Source organism: Cavia porcellus, unplaced genomic scaffold (assembly GCF_034190915.1).
Source record: "Cavia porcellus strain 051 isolate PalLab524CR breed Dunkin Hartley unplaced genomic scaffold, mCavPor4.1 scaffold_7, whole genome shotgun sequence".
NCBI lineage: Eukaryota > Metazoa > Chordata > Mammalia > Rodentia > Caviidae > Cavia > Cavia porcellus.
Window position 1 is genome coordinate 49,640,926 of NW_026947490.1, and position 22,591 is coordinate 49,663,516.

The window sequence follows — 22,591 nt, forward strand, 5'->3', positions numbered from 1 at the left end:
ATGGCAGGTGCTGGGCTAGGACTGGGGAAACAAAGAGACTGGACCGGGGCTCCCGGCTGAGGGCCAATGCTGGGAAGGAGTCAGACAAGTGCACAGAGAGAAGTCCCTGGCTGCTGTTGCTGAATTCCTGTATTAAGGGCAACTTCACTTCCTAAAACAGCTTCACATCCTGGCAGCTATCAGCTGTTCCACAGCCAGCAGATGGAGGACTGGCTCTTATACCTTCAGCCAAGAAGAAAAGCTTCATTTCACACTGGCGATTAGATCTGAAGTGTATATAACCCCAGGAGAGAGCATCCATTGGCTCAGACTCATATGAAGATGTAAATTGAATTAAGTAATAGTAAAGCTGACAGAAATGCGACCTCTGATCCACTGCCGTTTCAGAGGACATTGCAGGTAGATAAGGCCCAAAGCCGCACCTGGGGCAGGGACAGTGAAATGATTCTTACTCTTGTGCAGAACCAGATTCGATCCAGAGACAAAGTGAGTGCTTGGGGTGTCTCGAAGGGAGTGGAGTGTGAGGGAAAGGAGGAGGCATGGAAAGAGACAGCTCCCCTAACTTACTGCCAGCCCCGCACAGATGAAAATGACATTCTCCTACGAATGGTGGAAAGATATATCCCCTGGGGTCAGGACTGCTTCTTTGATCTTGGTTTCTAAGGCAGAAACACAAAAGCTACCAGATCTTTAGTTCTGGGGGACAAATCCTCGGCTATAATGGTGCCAGCTCAGTCTGGGGAGTGGGCCAGTTCTGGGTCTGCAAAACCCATCACAGACCACATATTCCCTGGAGTCAATGTTATCAGGAGCTTCAGCCGACCCACACCCGTCTCACTCATGGACAGACTCTGCAAAGTCCAACAGGAAGACGCGAAAGAGTCCAGAAGAGGCAGGGCTTCAGCGGTGGAAAGCACACCTCCCAAAGCCTGCAGGTTTGTATCTGTTTGAAGGACATGAGAGTGTAGCCACACATATAAACTTACATAAGCAGAGAGGCACATTGAGGCTTATAGATATTTACAGGTGTCGTGTAGCTAAGCTGGCGAGGTCTTCACAAAGATTTGCAACTTTTATGGGAATAGCTTAATCCAACCACAGCCTTGCTGCTGGAGGATCAGCTCCCTGTTAGTCTTTTTCTCTGCTTTAGAAATAAATCTGTTCCTGGAAGTGGTATGTGTTCCAGGTGTCACATGTCCTGAATCCTGCTGCCTTCAGATTCCATTTTTCGGCTTAGGCACCATGAGAATCTCTGGGTCTCTGGGTGCACTTGGAGGTCAAGGTGCAAGCCCTTTCTTGAGATGAATCAGTGCCATCCTTTGTATGTATGTAGTGAACAGGGCTCATTTTTGCCTTTGGAAGCTACATACTTTCCTTCTTGGTATCTAATTCCCATCACTCTCCTGGCACCCATGCTCTGCGTCCAACACTCCTCAACTAAAACGCCACCCACCACCTTGCACCTTTTTCACTGGTGGGACAGGGCCAGCCTGTGTCACCACATCAAAGGTTCTTGGACGGTTGCCCAGCCTGGGTGCTTTTTCTTTCTGGACCAGTTCTAGAATAGGTGCATCATGGACTTCAAGCCACCTCCAAGTGAATAGGAAAGATGTTTTGAAGTTAATATTTTGGAACTCAGTGAAATGGCCCTATTGAGACGTAGCCTCCAGATTGGCAAAAATTAGAAGGCTGGACAATATCAAGCATTTTTGAGGATGTATGTGAAAATTTTATCCTTTGCTGGAAGGAGCATAAACTTGTATTTACCAGTAGGGAAATATTTCCTAACATTGAAGATGAGCATAACTAACAGCTCATTCATTCCATTCCTAGTTATTTACCACAGAGAAACACAGGAATGGATGTGCAGGGTCCATGTGTGGGATGTTCCTACACACGGAGCCTCATGGACCATTATGAGTTAGGAACCTGGAAACAAGCAGTGTGTCTATCTTCAGTAGATAGATAAATAAGATGAGGTACATTTGCAAAATAAAATAATACACAACCATAAAAACAGATAAACAAGACACAAGACAGGTGAATATCAAAAACATAAAGCTGAATGAAAGAAGTCCAACATGTGTACACACGCAATTCTGTAAAATTCTATATACTAAAAGCAAAAAAAAAAAGGCAAAACTATTACATGAGGGACTCTTCCTTAGATGATGAAACTGTAAAAATAAAGGAGATGAAGAAAACCCATATTAATAGAGAGGTTCCTGGAGGTCGTGGGTGGGAAAGGGCACATAGGGTTAATCTTTACTATTTCTTGAGCTAGAGAGTGGTTACCTGGGTGGTAACTTATAATTTTTAAGCTGTACATTCATTGTTTATGTATTTTTCTCTGCATGTGTTTTTTTTATGATTTAAAACAAAAGCATCACCAAAATCATCCCAGCAGGCAATGCTCCCAAGTTTGAGGTTCTAAATAGTTTAGATTCTATTTCTCTCTCCTTCCTTTTTCATCTGCAAATGAAGTTTCCATCCCTACATCCTGCCGTGCGCCCAAGGTGGATGTACACATGTGCGCCACGCATGCTGCCAAGGAGTGACCTGACTCTGGGCAAGGTGCCCTCCAAACTCACACCTTTGTCTTGTCTGACCTCCAAAGACTCCCTTTGGGATTCAAGAGTATCCCAGGACCAACAGCAGCATTTCACTTCCACTCCTCCTATGGAGAAGGAGTGTTTTTTCCATTTCCTCCACCTTCTGCATTTTCCATTAGCACACGCTCCAGACAGCACGGAGACGCTTCAGTCCTAGACCCCGCAGCACTGCCTCCCACGGCCCAGGGGTTGTCGCATCCGGCCCCAGAAAGCGGCATCAGCCCACAGCACCCTGTGCCCTTGGACTGCCTGGTCTGGGGCAGTCGCCTACTGGGTGGAACTTATTTTCCTTCACCTGTAATCCTGTTTCCTGGGACCTATGGGATACAGCCACAGTTGTGCCCAGAAATTCCCGTTTACTGTTTTTAAGGTGTGATCGATAAAAACTGAGGCTTACAAGGCAGATAATAATGATCTGAAGAAATGTTTAGGATTGGTTAGGAAGAGCTCTGGACCAGGGACCAGAAAGCCTAAGCTCCAGCCCAAAGCTTTTTTGTGCGGTGACCTCAGGTGAGCCATCAGTACCTTAGGTCTCACGTCCTGCCTGGCTCATAGGAACAAAGGAGCTAAATACATAGGGAGTGCTTTAAAAGCTGTGAAACACCATACAAATATGACAGACTTTTATAATAAATGTCCAGTTTTTGCCTGGGCAAAGAGGTGGCACACACTTGTATATCCCAGCATTCTGAGAGGCAGAGGCAGGAGGATTCAAATTTGAGCCCAGCCGGGGCAACTTAGCAAGACCCTGTCTCAAAAAAAAAAAAAAAAAAAAAGATTAAAAGGGGCAGGGGATGGAGCTCAGTGCAAAGGCCCTTGGTTAGATCCCTAGTACAGAAAGACAGAGAGAGAGAGAGAGAGAGAGAGAGAGAGAGAGAGACAGAGAGAGAGAGAGAGACAGAGACAGAGACAGAGACAGAGACAGAGAGACTGACTCATGGATATAATAAAGATCATTTTGGGTGACACTCCAGCTCCTGGGCTCCTGCACAGAAGACACTGACCCATGGGCTGGTGGCATATGGGAGACTTTTTCCTACTACTAGCATAGGCCAGCAGGGAGGCTCAGCAGTTGTACAAGGCTGCAAGTGGGCTGTGGTCTTTGAACAGTCTGGCCCACTGGCTTCCTCTGAAACGGGGCACCTGGTTTTGGCCTTTGGGGGCACTGTGCTCCCCACCTTCAGCTCTCTCTCCCAGGCTGTATTCTCTAGACAGAACAAAACCACGAGGCTGCCAAGGTCCAGTGAAAGCAGGAGACTTCACTGTCACCTCTTCCTGTACAAATGCAATACTTAAAGGGGCACCGCACACTTGGTTTAATTTTTTCAACCCCACGTAAAAGCAGCAGAAGGGGTTTAATAGAAGGAAGAGGCCCAAGCCTGAGAAAGCCCACTGAGGTTAGGACGGTGTTGACCCATCATCCTTTCAGGTGCCAACACCGGGGAAGGAGAGAATCAAGAAGCCCCTGGTGGCCTTGTTGGCCTAGGGGGAGTCCCTCTGGGGAGCGAAGGGAGAAGGGGTGGGGCAGGTATAGCCTCTCGGCCACCTTGACCAGTCCACAAAGCTCAGGATCCAGACCCCAACCCCTCGTCAGGATTGGGAACTGAGGTCACTGTGAACTTCCTGTCCCTCCCAGAGAAAACACCTCATCACGGCATTGAAGGGGCTGAGCCTAAGAGTGGGCAGAGAAGGAGCCGGGGTTCACTTTCAGGGAACATTTTTAGGAGCGCAAAAAAGACACCCAAACCAATTCCCTGTATCTATAATGTTTCGTCATCTTCACCCCAGATCTCTCGGCAGAGTAAGGAGTGTCTGCTCTGTAACCCAAGCACCACGTTGAATCACGTCAGAGTATTTTCATGATGATGAGTGCACTTTCTGTTCTCTCCACAATCACACAGCCAGGCTCCTGCTCCTGCTCCCACCCTGGCGGATGGAGAAGTAAGACCTGGCTGCTTGGTAGGAGCAGGCAGGAAGGGACTCACTCTGTCCAGGCGGCATTTCTTCTACCACGAACTACAGGCCCTTCTTTTGTCACATCTTACATCTATCATCACTCACCAGGCAACCTGAGTTCCTCCAGGACACACCCTCAGAAGGCTCTTTTTTTTTTTTAAACAAGGATATTGATGTGTATACTCATTTACTATTAAATTTACCACTTACTAAAAATTAAAGAAATAGGGCCGAGGCTATAGCTCAGGGGTAGAGTGCTTGTCTGGCATGTGTTTAATCTGCCTGCCCTGGGTTTAATCTTGAGTACCAGAAATTAATTAATTATTAAAGAAACCAATTTCTGTTTGAAGCAGCAGCGCATTAATTATTTCAAATATCCATCCAAAAACTAGATGCCTCTTAATAAGCTCTAAGTTTCTTACCAATAAGGTTGAATGCTGATCATTACTCACCTGATAAGTAAATTATTTGCTTGTTTATATGGTAAAGTATTGCAGCAACAAAAACAGTGCCAATGTTATTATAATGTCTGTATCCCTAACTCTTCCCAGCACACCGCACACCACTAGATAAAAATCAGTCAGAGAAAAGTGAGTTTTTCTATGAAAATCACATCACCGATCCATTTGTCCTCAGTGTGCTCAGCCTAAATGTCTGGGAAGGAGCATTATTTATTAGAAATCACTTTTACAGGAGAAAGAGAGATAGACAGACAGAGACAGAGAGAGACAGAGACAGAGGGTCAGGCAGACAGACAGAGAAAGACACTTGAACCTTAAGAAAACAAAACAGGGAAGATGCAAAAAATTAGCAACTATATTCCCAAGAAAGAGATGATGCCATCTTAGAACTAGAGCTAAGGCATGTAATGTACTTTTATATTTCATTTAGCTGTAAGCTTCCTGGAAGCCAAGATGAAAATAAAAACACATTGGTTATATTTCTTATAGACAAAAAAATTACAGTTTTATTTCACTGATTTGCTAAACCACCACCAACATGGCACAATTTTGGAAGAATGTTTTATGTATATTTTTTCTTTTCAAAAAGAATAGAAAGAGTTAAGTCTAATTTGGACTCTGGCTTTCCAAAGGGTACTCTGGGAGCTCTGATAAACTTTTTTTTTTTTTTTTTTTTGTCTTTTTCGTTTTTATCGGTACCGGGGATCGAACTCACGACTGCCTGCTTGCAAGGCAGGTGCTTATGCCGCTGAGCTAAATCCCCAGCCACTCTGATAAACTTTTGACCTTGATCAAAAGAAAGAAAGAGAAAGCAAAATCTTCCTTACCTCCTCCAGCTTATCCACCCGCCCCACCAGTTTGGTCGTGACCGAATGCAGCTTCAGGAGGTCCAGTCCATAGAAAGCACCTTCCAGCATGTCTATGATTGTGGACAGCTAGGAGACAAGGTCAAGTGTTAGTTTACGCTGGGGCACACAGACCATGGGGAAACAGTTTCCTTTCAGGTCTTCATGTTGGAGTCTCAAGAAGGAAACCAGTACCCAGGAATTCAGAGGAGGCCCTCAGAAACACACGTGTGCACATGGAGACATAGACAGATGGTATATATGTGTTGTGCCTTCTGTATGCATGTGCATTGTACACACACATGCACACATGGATATGTATGGGTTAGAAAACTGGAGTGCCCCACAAGAACAAGTAAACACAAGGTCTAATCACAGTCATAAACCGTCTATGCCTCTTTTAAGGAGTCTGCCAGTTGCCTATGCGTCTACCTTTCCTACTAGCCTATAAGCTCCTTCAAATCCTCTTTGTCTGTCTGTCTTCTCCTGGCCATTACCTGTTATGGCCAGGTCTGCTGAGCACCTGGCCATAACAGGTAATCTGCAAGGACTCAGCAAAGTGGCTGTACACTGATGCCTTGTGGAAGTGCTGCCGAAACCCTCAGCTTTATCATCTGTTAAAGACCTGGTGGGATTGCAGGTGGCCAAGACTTAGGGAGCCCTGAGGATACACAGAGCAGACAAAGCGGAAAGATATTTCACTGGAGCCTCCCTGCTGAGTACTAATCCTAGAAGGATTTTCTGGGTCACACTTTTGCAATCTCTATTTCCCAGTCATCTCTAGCCTTGCTTCCAGATGAAAAATTCCATATGAAAATAGAAGACCTCCTTCTCCCATCCCAGAGAAAGACTGCTGGCTCTTGGGTAAGAGCCATAGTTGATCAGCATGTATTGTGATGATCTGCTGATTCCTACTAGAAATTTTGCTTGATGTTGTCCTATAAGTCCAATCTAGGAAATGGGTGACTGTGATACTTGGTATAGAAAATAGTTTCATAGCAGAGCTGCGGCTCTGAGTAGTGTGGCTACTTCTGGGGACACCCTTGCACTGATAAACTCCTCTGCTTAAAAACACACTGGTGACTAACATCATTAAGAGGGTAAAAGGGGCCAGGAATAGCAGGTGCCATTGCAGGGCCATTCATTAACTACTCAACAGTAGTCACCTCATTTGTTCTCAATCCCCTAGGCAGGTATTACTCTCAAATTTATTCCAGGAGGCTGAAGTCAGACAACTCAAGCAGGGTCATGCAGCAGTATTTTAAACCCAAGTCTGATTCCAAAACTGAGCTGATTCCACCACACCACGCTGCAAATAGAGAGGTGTGCGGGGGCAGCTGAAGCTCTCAGCCAGCTGGTGGGATTGGCTCAGAAGGATGTCAGAGTGATCACAGGATCAGCTGGATGACAGGGCCAGGGCAAGCCCCAGGCCTCCCTCCCCTGGTCACTTGGCAATGGTGCCTGGTGCCGAGGACTGAGATGATCACACCTCTCTGTGTCTCTCATCTCTTTAATGTACATGCTGGGCTAACGGTACACCATGACAGCAATTTTCCTGGAGAACACTGTGTTCTTTTGGCCAGCTGGGCCCAGCAGCTGCTCCTTGGCTGGGCTCTTTCTGGCTCCATAGGGAGGTTCAGGCTCACTATTCTTACATCTCCCCCGGACTCCTAAGCTGTAAATGACCAGTATGTTAGAACATCAGCCTCAGGTCTACACACAGGGCTCTAGGGAATAATAGGCCTGCAATGGCCCTGTGCACTTGTGGGTCCCCAAAGTTCCCTTATCCAGGGCAGTGCCCCACACCAATCCCTACCTTCAGGTCTCGGCTGTCTGCCTCCCGAAGCTTCTGCAGTCTGAAGTCCCCCTCACAGGGATTGAGGGCAGATGGGGGTGCGACACAGGCACATTTGCAAGATGAGCCGGATGTAATGGTTTCCACAGTATAGAAGTCTTCCTTCCTGGAGGTGCCCTCGTTGATCCTCCGGCAGGCATCTCGGCCCAGAGGTCTCACCACACACTTGCACTGGCAGTCTGAGCCCTCGGACACAGCCTTGACTTTGTCATAGTCCCCCAGCAGCTAGATACACACAGAAAATGAGCTGGAGGTGTGCAAACAAGGGCATCCGTCACTCTCTGGAAGGACGCCATCTATTTGGTCAAAGGTCCTGCACTAGCCGGAGATCTCAGACAACTCTGAACCATGGAGCAAACAGGTCACTGCAATGCAATGTGCTGACTTGGACATTTCCGAGAGTTCAGAGCTCTCAATTTGCCTTGGAAAGCAATGCATTTTTCAAGAGGCTTTAGTCTTTCCTCATTTAAAGGAAAAAAACACATAAGGCCCATCACACTCCCAGTAGCCCTTGCCTTCAGCTAGTATCCAGGCTTAGGTTCATAAAAGAAAAAGAGGAGTTGTAGGAGCAACTGGAAGGTTGGTGTTCAAAGTTGAGAACTACTGGCTCCTCTCTTCCCGCATTCACTGGACTCGTTGAGGGCCTTGTTGGGACCATGGGAGGTGTGACGGGAGGTAAGGGTGGGTCATACAGATGGCCTGCCTGCAGGAGCCAGAGCACAGGAGGCAGGTGGAATAGCAGTCACACGGACCAGAGGATGGGAAGTGCGCCTGAAGAGCAGAGGGAAAGTGCAGCAAAGCTGAGAGGGGCTCCAACTGTGAACCAGGGAAAACTAGGTAACTGGTGGTTTGTTTGTTTGTTTATTGGTACTAGGAATCGAACTCAGGACCTTGTGCTTGCCAGATAGGTGCTTATGCCACTGAGCTACCCCTAACCTCAGGAAAACTAGGAAAGAAGTATTATTTACACTGAGACTTGAAGGATGGATTAGATTTATAGAAAAGAAGTTGGAAAAAGGGAGACAAGTTCAAAAAGCAGTAACGTCTATTCAGCCTGAAGGTACCTTTGGCTTTTTGTGTAGTATCTGAACCCAAATTCTAGGCCAAACCCAAGACAACAAACTGGTCATGCCTGGGGCTTCTACAGTGCTGAACATTTCCTCCTGGACACTCACTCCACCACTTACTAGGGAAAAGCCCCCCTTCACAGCCCTAAGTCCTCAAAGCCAGGACTCCTTTCCTAGTCAGGCAGCTGGGTTCTCTTCACTGGACTAATGATCCCAGCAGGCAGGCACTGAGCTTGTGTGAGTGGAAATGTTCCTTGGGGTGCTATGTTGGGGGAATAAGGCATGTGATGTTTTCCTTGCAAGGGCTGGTTTGTTCTAAAACTAATATTTGCTTTAGGGCTGTTGTCAAACAGAATGGATCAGTGGAAGAAGGAGGTGTAGTTCAGGGTGACTTAAGCAGCGGGTCTTTAGGGGTGATGTCTGCTTTCTGAAACTCTGCCTAGATTCCTACACAACAGTGATCTAAGAGCCCAGGGTGGGTTCCTTCCTTTCAGGAGGCTCAGGTTTCACAAGAGCTTTTGTTGATGGTATTCCAGAGCCTTAGTGTGAGAGATTTTATGTTTCTTCGATTTAGGGTCAATGCAAGGTTATGGGTGGGCAGGGGCATACATCAGCATAATCATTAAAGGCAGAGTGAAGAGACCAGTGCTGATAAATCCCAAAGAAGAGCTGATCAGGCTCCCTATAGGAAGGAGACAAGACCCAGGATGAGGACTTAGTGGAGGTACAGGTAACCCTCTAAGGATCCCTTTTGGGCCATCCTTCACAGTGACAGCTACCGCATACTGTCAAATTGGGTCTGGAGAGCATGAACTGCACACTCCCAGAAGTGTCCTATGTAACTATGAGGTGTGGGGAGAAGAATGTCAGGGGTTGCTTTGTGCCCCTCCAGCTCTCTTTAGCTGTGTGGTCCTGGATTACAGAATGGGCACCAGTGCATATTGAGGACTGAGTCAGAGTTGTGAACAGACACACTACAAAGCCCACCACTACCATGTCCCTCGGCCCCCACTGAGTGGGCCAGACCTGCTTGATTCTGCCTCCCCACTCTCTCCTCCCAGTACACAGGGGGTCATGGATTCTAGCTTCTGGGTCACCTCAAGATCATCACAGAAGCTCAGTGCTTCTGCCTGGGTTCCTGCGCCAGGCCATAAAGCATCTCCCCTGGATTATGCCATAAAGCATCTCCCCTGAATTATGCCATAAAGCATCTCCCCTGGATTATGCCATAAAGCATCTCCCCTGAATTATGCCATAAAGCATCTCCCCTGGATTATGCCATAAAGCATCTCCCCTGGATTATGCCATAAAGCATCTCCCCTGGATTATGCCATAAAGCATCTCCCCTGGATTATGCCATAAAGCATCTCCCCTGGATTATGCCATAAAGCATCTCCCCTGGATTATGCCATAAAGCATCTCCCCTGGATTATGCCATAAAGCATCTCCCCTGGATTATGCCATAAAGCATCTCCCCTGGATTATGCCATAAAGCATCTCCCCTGGATTATGCTGTCCTGTTTCACATTCCAGCTCTGACAAACAGCTGCACCACCAAGAGGTGCTTTCCACAATCAGTGAACCAAAAAACAAACATGTCTTTTCTTTCGTCTCAAGGAGCCCTGTGCAGGGTTCCCTTCCCTCTCCTCTCTTTTCTCCTGATTTGGTAATCTTTGGAAAGACCCCGGAATTTTTAGAGTAGGACCCATGTCTTTCCCTTCAATAAAATATTCTGGTAAGTGAAAAAAAAAAGTGCCCTTCCCATTGGCAAGGGAGGGGGAAAGTGCTGCCTCAACTGCTTCACCCAGGGCCACTCTCTGGCCCAGCCACCCCACCCCCACCGCAGGCAAAGAGGGGTGGGGGCTCGGGACTTATCCTACCTGAGATAGAACGTTTTCCTGGTTGTCCGCCTCGTTCTGCAGAATCTCATCTTCTGTGGGCGACACTGTCTGCGCATCGGGGGTCTCGGTCGTCCCTGTGGGGGGAGTGGTGACCGCCCAGACCCGTGCCACAAGTAGAGCGAAGCAGAGAACTAGCGGCAGAGGTTTGGCCATGAGGGACGCGACCACAGGGACCTCAGCCCCTCCGGAGAACGGCTCGGGTCGCGGTCTCCGCACAGACTGAGGCAGGAGGGTGTCTTGGCTGGAGGGTTGAGGAACTGACCCGCTGCCTCCTAAAGCTGGGTGCGGCTGCGCCTGGAAGGAGGGCGCACCCCGGAGACCCTGAGCATCTCCTTCCCGACCCGAGTAGCCAAAACTGTGGGGAGCCGGGCGCAGGAAAGAGGAGGTGCCCGGAAGGTGGTTCAGGTGGGAGGCAGGCGCGGCAGAAGCGCGCGGCACGTGCGGCAGGGAGCCTGGGGCGCACGGGGACCGGGCGCTGGGCGCTGGGTGCGCGGCAGCTGCGGCGGAGGCGGCTGGGCTGGGGCCGCAGAGCGCTGGCGCGGAGCGAGGGCGGAGCCTCTATTGTGCCGGGGCCGCGAGGTGCAGCCAGTGACTGCGCGGAGGAGGAGGAGGAGGACCCAGAGCTCTGGGTTGGGGCGCAAGGGCGCAGCCCCACCCAGCCCTGCTCGGGCTCGACCGCCGCGCATGTCCCCGACATCAACCTGCAAGGATGCTGCAGTCCCTTTCTCTGAAGGCAATCATGGGGACAGAAAAGTCACCCTGACCCGGGGCCCTGAAGTGTGGGGTCCCCGGTGTCCATTGCCGCTGCCAGGAGCCAGTTTCTTTTGGGTTGGGAGGCGGTTCCTTCAAGCCCGAGTCAACGCGCAGCCTGGCATGTCCCCCTGGTGCGCTGGGCGGGAGAAAAACACCCCATCTCTTTGCGGGGTTCCCTTTCCTAACTGGATTCTGGGCGCGATCCCTGACAGCTTTGAACTTAGCGCCACTGGAAGTTTGCTGGCCTGCCACAGCTTTAGAAGCTAGTATACCTCCACCCAGAGGAGAACTATTGAACTCTGCTGGAGTGTGGCCCGAGCCGGTCCGCCGTGAGAAGCACAGTGACAGGTCTCTGACGCTGTGCAGCGGGGAATGCTGTGCCTGAGGACCCAGCGACTGCGACGGAACCATCTCTTCCCTCTTTGGGTCAGAACAAGCTTCCAGGTCCCAGGTGATCTTCCAGGGCGTCTACTCGCAGCAGTGTACAGATGTTTCAGTGTCCTCTAATTAGAGTCCCTTTGTAAATCCATTGTGAAGATTTACAGTGTGTGAGTTTGAGAGCTGTGCCTTCCAAGACAACTGTCACCCTTAAAATCCTGAACAGAATCGGATCACATCAATGATGTAAAGGTACTTGATATCCTTGAGAAATGCAAGCACCTTGCCCCTTAGGCTATGGAATAAGGGTTGTAATAATCTAAATAATGAACATATATGTGACTACAGGTGACAGAAAAATAATAATTATAATACAATAATAATTATTGTTATATTAAATGATAACTATGAATGATGCTGAGTATCAAACCCAGAGCCTCATGCACGCTAGGCAAGTGCTCTACAGCTGAGCCACATCCCAACTCCAGTAATAACCATTATTAATGCACCGTAGTACATTTTTTAAAAAACTCATTTTATAGAAAAGGATCTCTAGTTCAGCATGCCTGGCTTTGTTGGATGTCCTCCATACATACACCCCCTTCTATGTAAACTATCAAATCTTTTCTGCAACTCATTGGGACAAACATTTATAAGATGTAGTTTTAAAATAAACGTGGACGCAGGAAGCCCAGCTACACCAGAAGCTGAGGCAGGAGGCCCGCAAGCCGCCATGTAGCCAGACACATGGGAGGAGTGAGGAGGAGCCTCACTGAAACAAATGCTCAGACTGTAAAGTAGAATCCAGTGGGGCTTTAAAAAGAAGGAACAGGTCACTCCCAGTTGAAATGAGAGTAAGATTTCACAGAAGAGTGATTCTGAAATGGACTGAGACTGAGGAGATTTCAGCAAGATAGTAGATAAGTCAATTTAGATCTCACACTTCTGTGCTCACTTCTCGTGAGATTTCGTGAGATTTCGCTTCCCAGTGCTATGTTCCCATAGTAACAGGTAGCCCTCTTCACACATCATAGGCATCTTGTTGGTTGTTTCCATGGCCCCTGTCTTCCCGCTGGACTGTAAACTCCCTGAGGATGGAGATTTGTCTGGTTTTCGTTCACCTTCCAGTCTCCTAGTTTCACCAGTCCCTGGAACAAAGTGGACACTAAGTGGCTCAATGGACAGGAACTGAAAATAATCCAGCTGGGCATATTCCCAGTCACCTTTGTAAACAGTGTCATCGTATCCATTAGGGCGCATTTGCCTGAAGGAACCAGAGACTCCTACCAGCAATGGCTTAATCAAGCACATGTTTATTTTTCTACCCCCCTCAAAAGACTGAAAGTTGGCCCTGGAGCAGCTTAGTAATGTCATCAAGGATGAAACTATTTCTATTTTCCACTCCATTATGCTTAGAGTTTTGGCTTTTTGATCTAATTAAGGTTGATCACAGCTTGTCTGAGCTACCCCATCACCAGACATTCAGTTTTCCATACAGCTATGGATAGCCATAGGATTCAGTTGTGGCCTATAGAACAAAATAAATCTGCAGGGAGTTTCTGGAAAAGCCATTATTCTCCCTGTCAAAAGAAACAGGGAGTGGAACTTTTTGATGTGACCTTCTCCTGCTTCTTACCTCTAATTATGGGCCATGGTGCTTGGAGCAGTAGCAGCCATCTTGTGACAATGAGTCCCCTCTACATAAATTAAAATTTATCTCCTTTTAAAGTCCTTTTTTTCTTTGACACAGGGTCTTGTTATGTAGTTCAGTGTGGGCTCAGACTCACTACATCACCCAGGCTGGCCTTGAACTCAGGAGGATCCTCCTGTCTCAGCCTCCAGAGTACTGGGATTCAGGTGTGTACCACCACACTCAGCTTTACAAACCCACTTTTGAAGTCTCATATTTTGGTAGTCAGTCCTATGATCCTTCACAGAATTTGTCTGATATCTTTCCCACAAGAGAGCTTTTCTTTCACTTAAATATAGAAAGGAAATGCCTTCTAAATCTTTTTAAAAATCTCCTATTTCTTAAACTATCTATACTTACTTTTTCCATTTTCTGTCTCCATTTTATTCACTTGTCAGACTACATGACCCTCCAGACCTTCCATTATTCTGGTTATTTTTCGCCCCAGAACGCCTCCTGTTTGAATAAATGTTAGAGAACATTGAAACCATCCCCCCTCTTTTTCTGGGCACTGTTCTTTTATTAATGCAGCCCAAGCCTGCCTGAGCTCTTTTGGCAGCCTCCTTGCACCAATGATTCAAATTGATTTATTTTTTTAAATGTAGTTTTCTTTTTTATGTGTGTAAATGTTATGCTGGTTTCCTCTACCCTGTGCTTTCCAGCTGGGTTATTTATTTAACACAAGTACAGAGTTTTACATTTTTACCTACTGAACAGCACAGTGATTTCACCCTGCTGAAATCTTGCTTCCCCCTCCCAGTTAATTTCCAACTTCAATAAGCATAGCTCCTGTCTTAATTCAAATCATTAATTGAAAAAATTATATTAATTCAGATAGGGCCAGAGTCTACTACAGTCCTTCCCCCATTGTAGGAAAAGTCCCTCCTCATTCTTTTTCCCTCCATGGCTAGAGATTCAGCCCCACACTTGCTGAGATGCCGCAGAGCTACACCCCACCCCTTTCAAGTAGTTGGAGGTGTCGATGCTCAGTCTTTTCATCATGTTTGCAAGCATTTCTTGGAAGGCTGTTGCCACCTATCTTTCCAAACCCAAGATACACTGCCCGTGGCATTCCTTCCACTTGGCAGCCTGATAGCCTGACCTGAAGATCCTGAGTTGAACTTGGTTTGGCTTTAAAATACTGCAGTTTAAAAATACTGCAAATTCCCTGCATCCTTTGCTAAGAGCCTGTAAATAGGCCCCTGCACTTGCTCCTCAGCACAGTAGTGTGAAATAAGTGTTGGCCCTCCTAGGTAACGTGCAAAGTCTCTGTGGCCCCAAGACAATGCCATGTATGTTGGCTTCTCTGCCCTGGGCTCTGACCATGGCCCAAGCATCACCTGATGCTCAGAACCCCACATAGGTGGTGTCATTTCCTCGTACAAATGAGACAGTGGGTTCAAAGACAGATACTCAGGAATGTTCCCATTTTTAAGAATTATTGCAGAAAAAAACAGATTGTCATCAATTCTTCTCGATACTCCTCTCCCCAACTTTAAACACGCTGTGCCATCACACTTGGCACTTTCTGAGGCTGTTCTGGAGGGCCTCTTGTGTGTCCTCATGAAGTGTAACCAGAAGTACAGAATGCTGCTGCTGCTGATGGAAAGACAGAGAGGCAGGCTGCTAAGAATGTCTCGGTGTGTCCTCACACACCTCATCCACTGCATCTGGCACCGGGCAACTTCTGACTCTTCTCCACAGTCAAAATGACCAAAAAAGGTAAATGCTGTGACTCAGTTCAGGACACAGAGGCAGCCATGACAGTGCCACTAAAGACTCACGAAAGAGGACTCCTCGAACTGCTTCAGAAAGTGGCACGAATGATGGGATCAGTGTATCGAAGCAAGAGGGAATATTTTGAGGCAGATCAAAGGCAATGTGCCTTTATCATGATAGGGTTTTTAAAAAATATTTAAACATTGACTGCAGTTTTCTATCATTCCTAGGATCAGGCTCTCAGAAGGCCATAAGTGTGCCACTTGGCTACCTGTGCCCTACAACAATTCTGATCAGCTGCCATCTCTGTGTAATTTAGAAAATGCACCTGCTCAAAGCGGCGGGATCAAAGAGCCTGTTAAAGTCCTCTGAGCAGAGTGTCCTGCTGTCCCCTCCCCTCCCCAGCGGGCTGGAGGGTGGGAGCTGTGCCAGGGAGCTGCCATAAAGTGCTGGGAAGGGGTGAGGGGCGCCCAGCTGAAAACGAGGCCTTGCTCCCCCTGTTCACCTGCCCTGCTGCTTGTCATTCTGCTTTTGATGTTTCACATTCTCTCTCTCTCCTTTGATTCAGTTGAACCCCGGAGCACATGTGACGAGGAGCTCTGTTACCTGCCCAACCCGCAGGGATGACGAGAGGACTTCACCCATGTCCTGCAGACTGCCAAGAGGTGGCCCGGGAGGGTGACAAGAGAGTGACTGTCCTTCAACATGTTTTAGGAAAGAGAAACGATGCTTTCTAATCTGAATTTGCCCAACTTTTAAAGACATTTTCATTCCTTTACTTGCTAACCATATTAACTGATTTACTATTTACATAATAAAATTTAAGGGTTTTTTTCCCCCCATAATCGAATTAGACAAGCAGACTCTGCCTGTGCCTTCCTTCCTCTTCTTATTTATTTTTGAGACAGTGTCTTGCTATGAAAGCAGTGCTGCCCTTGAATTCACCATCTAGCCCAGGCTGGTTGCAAACTCCCAGTTCCTGCCTCAGCCTCTCAACCGCTGGGATTACAAACGTGGGCCGCCACCCCTCACTTATAAGATGCATCTTCATCATTGAATATGACAGACTGTGTAGATTAGTGGTTTGCATTGTGACATATTTTACATGTATTGAACACGCTTTGTTATCCTCTCCGTTACCCCTCTCACTTCCTCTTCCTGTCTCCTCTGATCCCATTTTTCTCCTACTTTCTTTCCCTGTCCCTTCTTCCCTCTTCTTCCCCTCTTTCTCTCCTGGATTCCTCACATGAGACAAAGCATGATGTTTGACTTTCTGAGTCTGGTTTATTTCACTTAATGTGATGGTCTCCAGTGTGGTCCGTTTTCCTGAAGTTGACACGGTTCTGTTTGTATGTGTAGCTGAATAATATTCCACTGTGTATGTCTACCACATTTCCCCTCTCCGCTTATCTCTTAATGGGCACGTAGGCTGCTTCCGTAGCTTAGCTCTTGTGCAGCGAGCTGGAATGACCATGGATGTGCTGGCTTTCTTCCTGGAATATAGTGAGGAGTGGTAGAGCTGGCTCAGTGGTAGTTCTATTTTTAGTTTTTGAGGAAACTCCATTTCCATCTTTCTCAAGATTTGGGAAATTTCCTCTCATTTCACTGAATAGATTTTCTATGCCTGTAGTCTATACTTACAGCCTCCCTTGTAGTTCAAAGATTCTTCAATTTTATTTTTTGTCTCCCAGAGGTCTGACATATTTTTTCATAATTTACCAGGTTTTTCTCTATCACTATTTAATTATAGTTATTCACCAACTTTATTTTAATGTCCTAAAATTCTGTCTTGTTCTTCATCATCAAACCTACTAGTGAGTCATTCCACTGAGGTGTCTGTTTGACTTATTGGGCTTTTTCAAGACTTTCATCTCCTTTTTTTCAGAATCTGTAATTCTTTATATCAAAGTATTCTTTCATATCTTACATTGCCTTCCCCGTTTCAATCTGATGTTTATTTTAATCGTGTTTCAGTTCACTGATCATTTTATAATCATTCTTCTGAGTTCTTCAATATTTCAGCTACTTGAGTGTTATTTGGAACAGTTATTACTGAGATACTGACTTCTGGAGGAGCTTGGTTTTAAACCCATTAAAATAAAATCAGCATGTGCTTATCAAGCACGTATTATATGTTCAATAAAGACGTGATAATTATTCTCTGCATTCTGAGCCAAAGTGTATACTTGTATATTATTTTCTCTTTTTGATACTTGATGCTTTCTACAAAAGGTCATTATTCCTGCCTCTCCCCTGAGATGCTTCAATGCATCCAGGGCACATCAGCTTCAGCATCCTCCTGCCTTCCATCCTCCATGAATGTGGAATGAACTTTGTCCAAATGCCTTCTCGCCCCTCTGTGTGGCACTGAATTTCAGGGAGGGAGGTTGAGAGTCAGCTTCTGCTGAGAATCCTGCAGAACACATAGGAAGTGGAAGGGAAGCATAGGTTTATTAGTGAGGACAGCTCCTCAGGGTGGAATCGGTCAGTGAGAAAAGCTCACGGTCTGAAGAAGCCTGGAGTCAGAGCCTCCATGTGGTATTACGGGAGAAGCACTCACTCCAACAGGGACAATTCTCGTTTCTTTTGGTGGGGGAGTCTTTGTCCCTACGTGGATCTTTGAGGAACTAGCATGTGCCCAAAGCCTATTGGTGGGTGTGTAGCTGGTGAAAGCCACAATGCAAATGAGATCATAATGAACTGTGATTGACTTGGGGTCACTTTCTGCTGTCTAGGATATTCTGTAGTGCATGGTCCCCAGGAAAAGCTTAAGCACCCCAGACGGGTGCTTTCTGTGGCTTCTTGAGAGCTTATCTTGGATCCAGCAGAAGCCGATGGCACACGCACCCTCTTGTCTTTCCCAGTTGTGGTCCGGCTGTCAGACTCAGGCACTCCAGTTTTCAGACAGCCAGCTTCCTCTTTTGCTCTCTGATCAACAGATGCCCTTTTTCTAGGCATTTCTCCTCTTTACTTCCTGCCTCAGTGTGGTGGGGGTCTTGGGCAACTTATTCTTCTCTAATCCTTAAGTTTCTAATATTACTAAGGTTTGTGAAGATTGGAGATGTTCACACAGATGTCAACCCATTGCTTGCTGTGTTCGCTAATATTTGTTGAATGGATGATAAAACAGTAATCATTTATTAAATGGGGCTATTAATATTATTGTTGCTAGTCCTGTCTCTGACTCATATAAACTCAGTAGGAACTCATTTTGTGTCTCAGTTTCCTCATTTGAAAAAAGAAACTTCATCATTTTGGGCTCTCTGTTCTTTCCAGTCTGGCAGTTATTACTTAAGTAGATGAGCTTTTCCCATTTTTTTGTTTGCTTTGTTCCAGGGACTAAACTTTAGACCAATGACATTTTAAAGATTGAGCTATTCCTGAGGTGATCTCAGAGGCAGGGAGGTGGAACCAGCTGCCAGCCTCCTGACTTTTATGGTAGCAGGGCTTATCCAGTGACTCCCACTGGCTCCCACTCCCCAGGGAGCTGCTGCTGGGGACCTGAGGCTGGGGGGCTTCTCTAGGAGATGACAGCCCTGTTCGAAGCCACACTAACATAGGCTGGATCCTGAGTTTTTGAAAAGCTAAGAGGCACCTTGCTCCAGACAGGAGGAAACCCAGCCATGTGCTCCAAGAGCCAGCACTCACATCCAAGGAGAGAGAGAGACACCTAAAATAGCAGGCATGCAATGGAGACAGAGCTGCACCACCCAGTTTCCAGCCCCTGGTACATTCCTTCTTCCCTTCCTGAGCAAAATCACTTTCTTCCTTTTGAATGCTCAAGAGTGCTCCAATTAATCATGGGAGTTCCCCTCCTTTCTAACCTTCCTTCATCTCATTGATTTAAAGAAATATTTTTAATGAATACAGGGTATGAAATGTTTACATTCTTCTTAGGGAGTAGGTTCAGGAACTCAGAGTATCTTAATTCTTTGTATTCGTCTTTTCCTCTATTCCTCCCCCCACCTCTGTCTCTAGATCGTCTTCCCATTTGCAAATGATCTCTCTCCCTGTTTCCTGTAATCTATCTTTTATTTTTTCCTTTGAAATTATTTATACTTGGAGTTTCTCGTGCAGGAGAAGTTTTGTGATGTTTAAGCTTCTGGGTCTGATTTCATTTAAACATTATGGTCTCATGGCACATTCGTTTTCCTACAAATGACTTAAGTTTATCCTTCCTGATGGCAGAGATTTTGATCATTGATAATGTCTTGCCTTTCTCTTACTTTCCTTTCCTTGCAAGGAAAAAACCATGGCGATCTCTGTTACCTGGAAGCAGCAGGTATGGATCTAGACACCTGGACACAGTTCAAGTCCTTCGTTCCTTCAGGGAGCTTTTCAGGGCCTTCCCTTCCCTTCCCTTCTGGTTGTCCCAGAATTATACACCCAGGATCCTTTCCCTTTGTGTACCTCTGGGAACCCTACCAGGTGAACAGTGGCCCTGGAGTTTGCGAGGCTTTGAGAACCTCACCTGGTCCCTGTACAAGCATCTCATTTCATCCGCACGGCCATCCTGGCTTGCAGGTGTCAGCTCTGGGTCACAAGTGAGGAGACTGAGCCCTGAGCTTCATTAACTTGCTCAAAGACAAGGATATACATTGGAAAGTAGGAAGCTAGCTTTTCAAAAATTTTATCAAGAATATTTATGTTTTCTGGCAGTGATGGTGCAAGCCTGTAATCCCAGTGGGCTGGGAGACTGAGACAGGAGGTTCTCAAATGTAAAAAGTTAGATAAAAATATTTTGCTCTGCAAAACAGGCCTAAACAAACTATTTCAGGACATACATCTTATGACTGGAATGTGGTCTTGGCACACGGAGCTGTCTACCCAATACAAAAAATAACCGACGTTTAATCTTGCTGGATGTCAAACCCTGGCAGCTCCTGGGATGGTTAGCAGCTGTATAAAAGCTTCCCTAGAGCCCTTAGCCCACTCCCCTCTCTTGACTGCCCCAGATCTCTCACAGTGTGTACTCCAATACACTTTCCTCTGCACTTATTCTACTCTTGGTAAAGCCTTAGCCACCCACCTCGCTGGTCCCCACATGCTGTAGCTCATACCATCAAGTTCAAGGTCAACCTGGGCAACACAGTGACTTAGCAAGACCTTATCTTAAAATAAAGACTAAGAAAAAGCTGGGAATGCGGATCATTGGGAAGGTCCTGAGTTAATTCCCCAGACTGCAAAAATGAATAAATAAAAATAAATTTTAAAATCATGACTTATTCATAATAATCCCAAACCGGAATAAACTCAGATGTCTATGACCTGGAAAACAGATTTTAAAAATTGTGATATATGCATACAGTAGACTAATACCCAGTAAAAAGATGATAATTAGCTACCGGTAATGCAATAATAGAAATAAAAGCCAAAAGTGTTGCTTTAGAGTTTAAAAAAAGTTTGACATACTGTATGACCACACATGTGGGGCATAAAATTGTATAAACTAATCTGTGCCACTAGAAATTGCAATAATGGTTGCATCTTTGATGTTGTTGTTACTGACTGCAGAGGAACACAGGGCAACTTTCTGAGCCAGAAAGAACTAGAATGGATAGTGTTTACGGTGGGCATATAGTTAGAAATTAATGGAGCTTAAGACTTTTGCATTTTGTTATAATTTGTCTCATACTTTTGAATGAATTTAACTTTGCTATCAAGTACTCCTCTAAAAATCTTACAGTTACTTGAAATATTCATTAATTTACTGTGCTGCTCATGTTCTCCAAGCCGGTGCACTTAGAGAGCCTCAGAACTACATTACCCAGGCAGGTCATTTTGAATTACCTGCATTGGATTATTTTACACTATCTTAACAGTAGCAAAATTCTGTGTTCTCTTTACAGGAACATGGACAGATTTACCCTAACAGATTTCCTTTGTCCATTCAATAAAAGCATTAAAAGGGAAATAAAAGGCAGAGATCCATAATATTTTTTCTACTGTATTCAGAATTCCAAACCTTTCATGCAGCTGAGGTTGGAGCAGGTGCATCCTGTCTCCTGGTGAAGGAGAACTGAGGGATGGCCCACATGACTGGAGCTTGGTTTGACAAAGCTTTGTGCTCACCGTGGAGAGTAAGACTGACAAGAAAACGGCACAGCGGTGCACAACACTCTGGGAGTTTGAGGCAGGAAGATCAAAGCTTCAACCCGGCCTGGAAAGTTAGTGACGGTGAGAGATCCTGCCTCAAAATACGTAAAAAAGTCTGGGGATATATCTCAGTGGAAAAGTCTTTGGTTCAATTTCAAGTATTTATTAAAAATAAGAATAAAAGATTGATGAGAAATCCTTTGACCCAGGAAAACTGTTTCCACCTAACTCCAGATTCCTGCATTCAGTGTTAGGGTCTGCTCAGGTCACCATCATCATTTGGAGCTGGGATGTTTCTCAAAGGCTCATGGGTAAAAGGCCTGGTCTTCAGCAGGTAGCACTACTGGGCGATTGTGGAACCTTGAATGGGAGAGGCCTTAAATGAGGGAGGGCAGGTTATGGATGGGCCCTGGGTGGGAACAGGGGAGGGCCTTGAAGGGAATCATGGGCTCCAGTCCCTTCCTGTTCTTCTCTTTCAGCTTCCAGCCAGAGGTGAAAAGCTCTGCACACATTCTGCCATCATGTGATGCTCCCCAGATAAAGGCCTGAAAGCAGTGGATGCCCTAGTGATGTCCTGGAAACTTCCAATGGATGAGCCAGCATAGATCTTTTCCCTTTCTGAGTCTATGATCCTAGGGGTTCATCTGGCAGTGGAAGGGTGATTGACACAGATACCATGGCCTTACACAAATGACTGATGCCTGACCTCACTTGGTCCCTTGCTGGGCTCCATGAGATAAAACCTCGAGTTGCAGGGGAGCCCCTTTCCCTTTGGTGTTCACTGTGAAGAATCCACCTACAAGGAAAAACAGATGCATGGAAAGGTATCTGATTATCAATAGGCTTGGTACTGCACAGAATTGCTCTATCTATAAAAAGCATTATTATGAATTGTTAACTCTATTCATATTATCAAACCCTTGTTTCTGGTGTGTTTGTTTGGTCTGTCTTGTTTTTCTGAGATAGGGTCTCACCATACAGATCAGGCTGGGCTTCACATTCTATTGCCCAGGCTGGCCTACAACCAATAATTCTCCTGCCTCAGCCCCCTGAGCTCTGGGTTTCTCAGTGTGTGCCACCACCTCTGGTTTTATTAATGGTTTTATTGAGAACTTGTTAAGGGACACGTAATTTGGGATAACAAAGATAATTGCCACATTTCCATAAGATAGGTCATTACTAGTTTATAAAAGAAAGTCAAGCTTACAGAAATTAAGAAACATTCCACAGATGAGGGCTTATTATAACCTTTTTTTAA

At 46.1% G+C, this 22,591-nt stretch overlaps 1 protein-coding gene across 2 annotated transcripts in view; it reads right to left on the reverse strand.

Moving 5' to 3' along the window:
• Olfml2b (olfactomedin like 2B) overlaps window positions 1–11,182 on the reverse strand; it is a 36,114-nt gene extending 24,932 nt beyond the window's left edge. Inside the window, exons 1-3 of one of the 2 annotated variants that reach the window (XM_003466599.5) lie at window positions 10,677–11,176; window positions 7,691–7,954; window positions 5,857–5,964 (exon numbers count right to left, since the gene is read on the reverse strand). In XM_003466599.5, the coding sequence (XP_003466647.2) occupies window positions 5,857–5,964; window positions 7,691–7,954; window positions 10,677–10,850 (546 nt within the window). In that variant the 5' untranslated portion in view covers window positions 10,851–11,176. Of the gene's footprint in view, window positions 1–5,856; window positions 5,965–7,690; window positions 7,955–10,676 lie in introns of both variants that reach the window. The other variant, XM_063253569.1, reaches the window with a different exon arrangement.
• Between the last annotated feature and the right edge of the window lie 11,409 nt (window positions 11,183–22,591).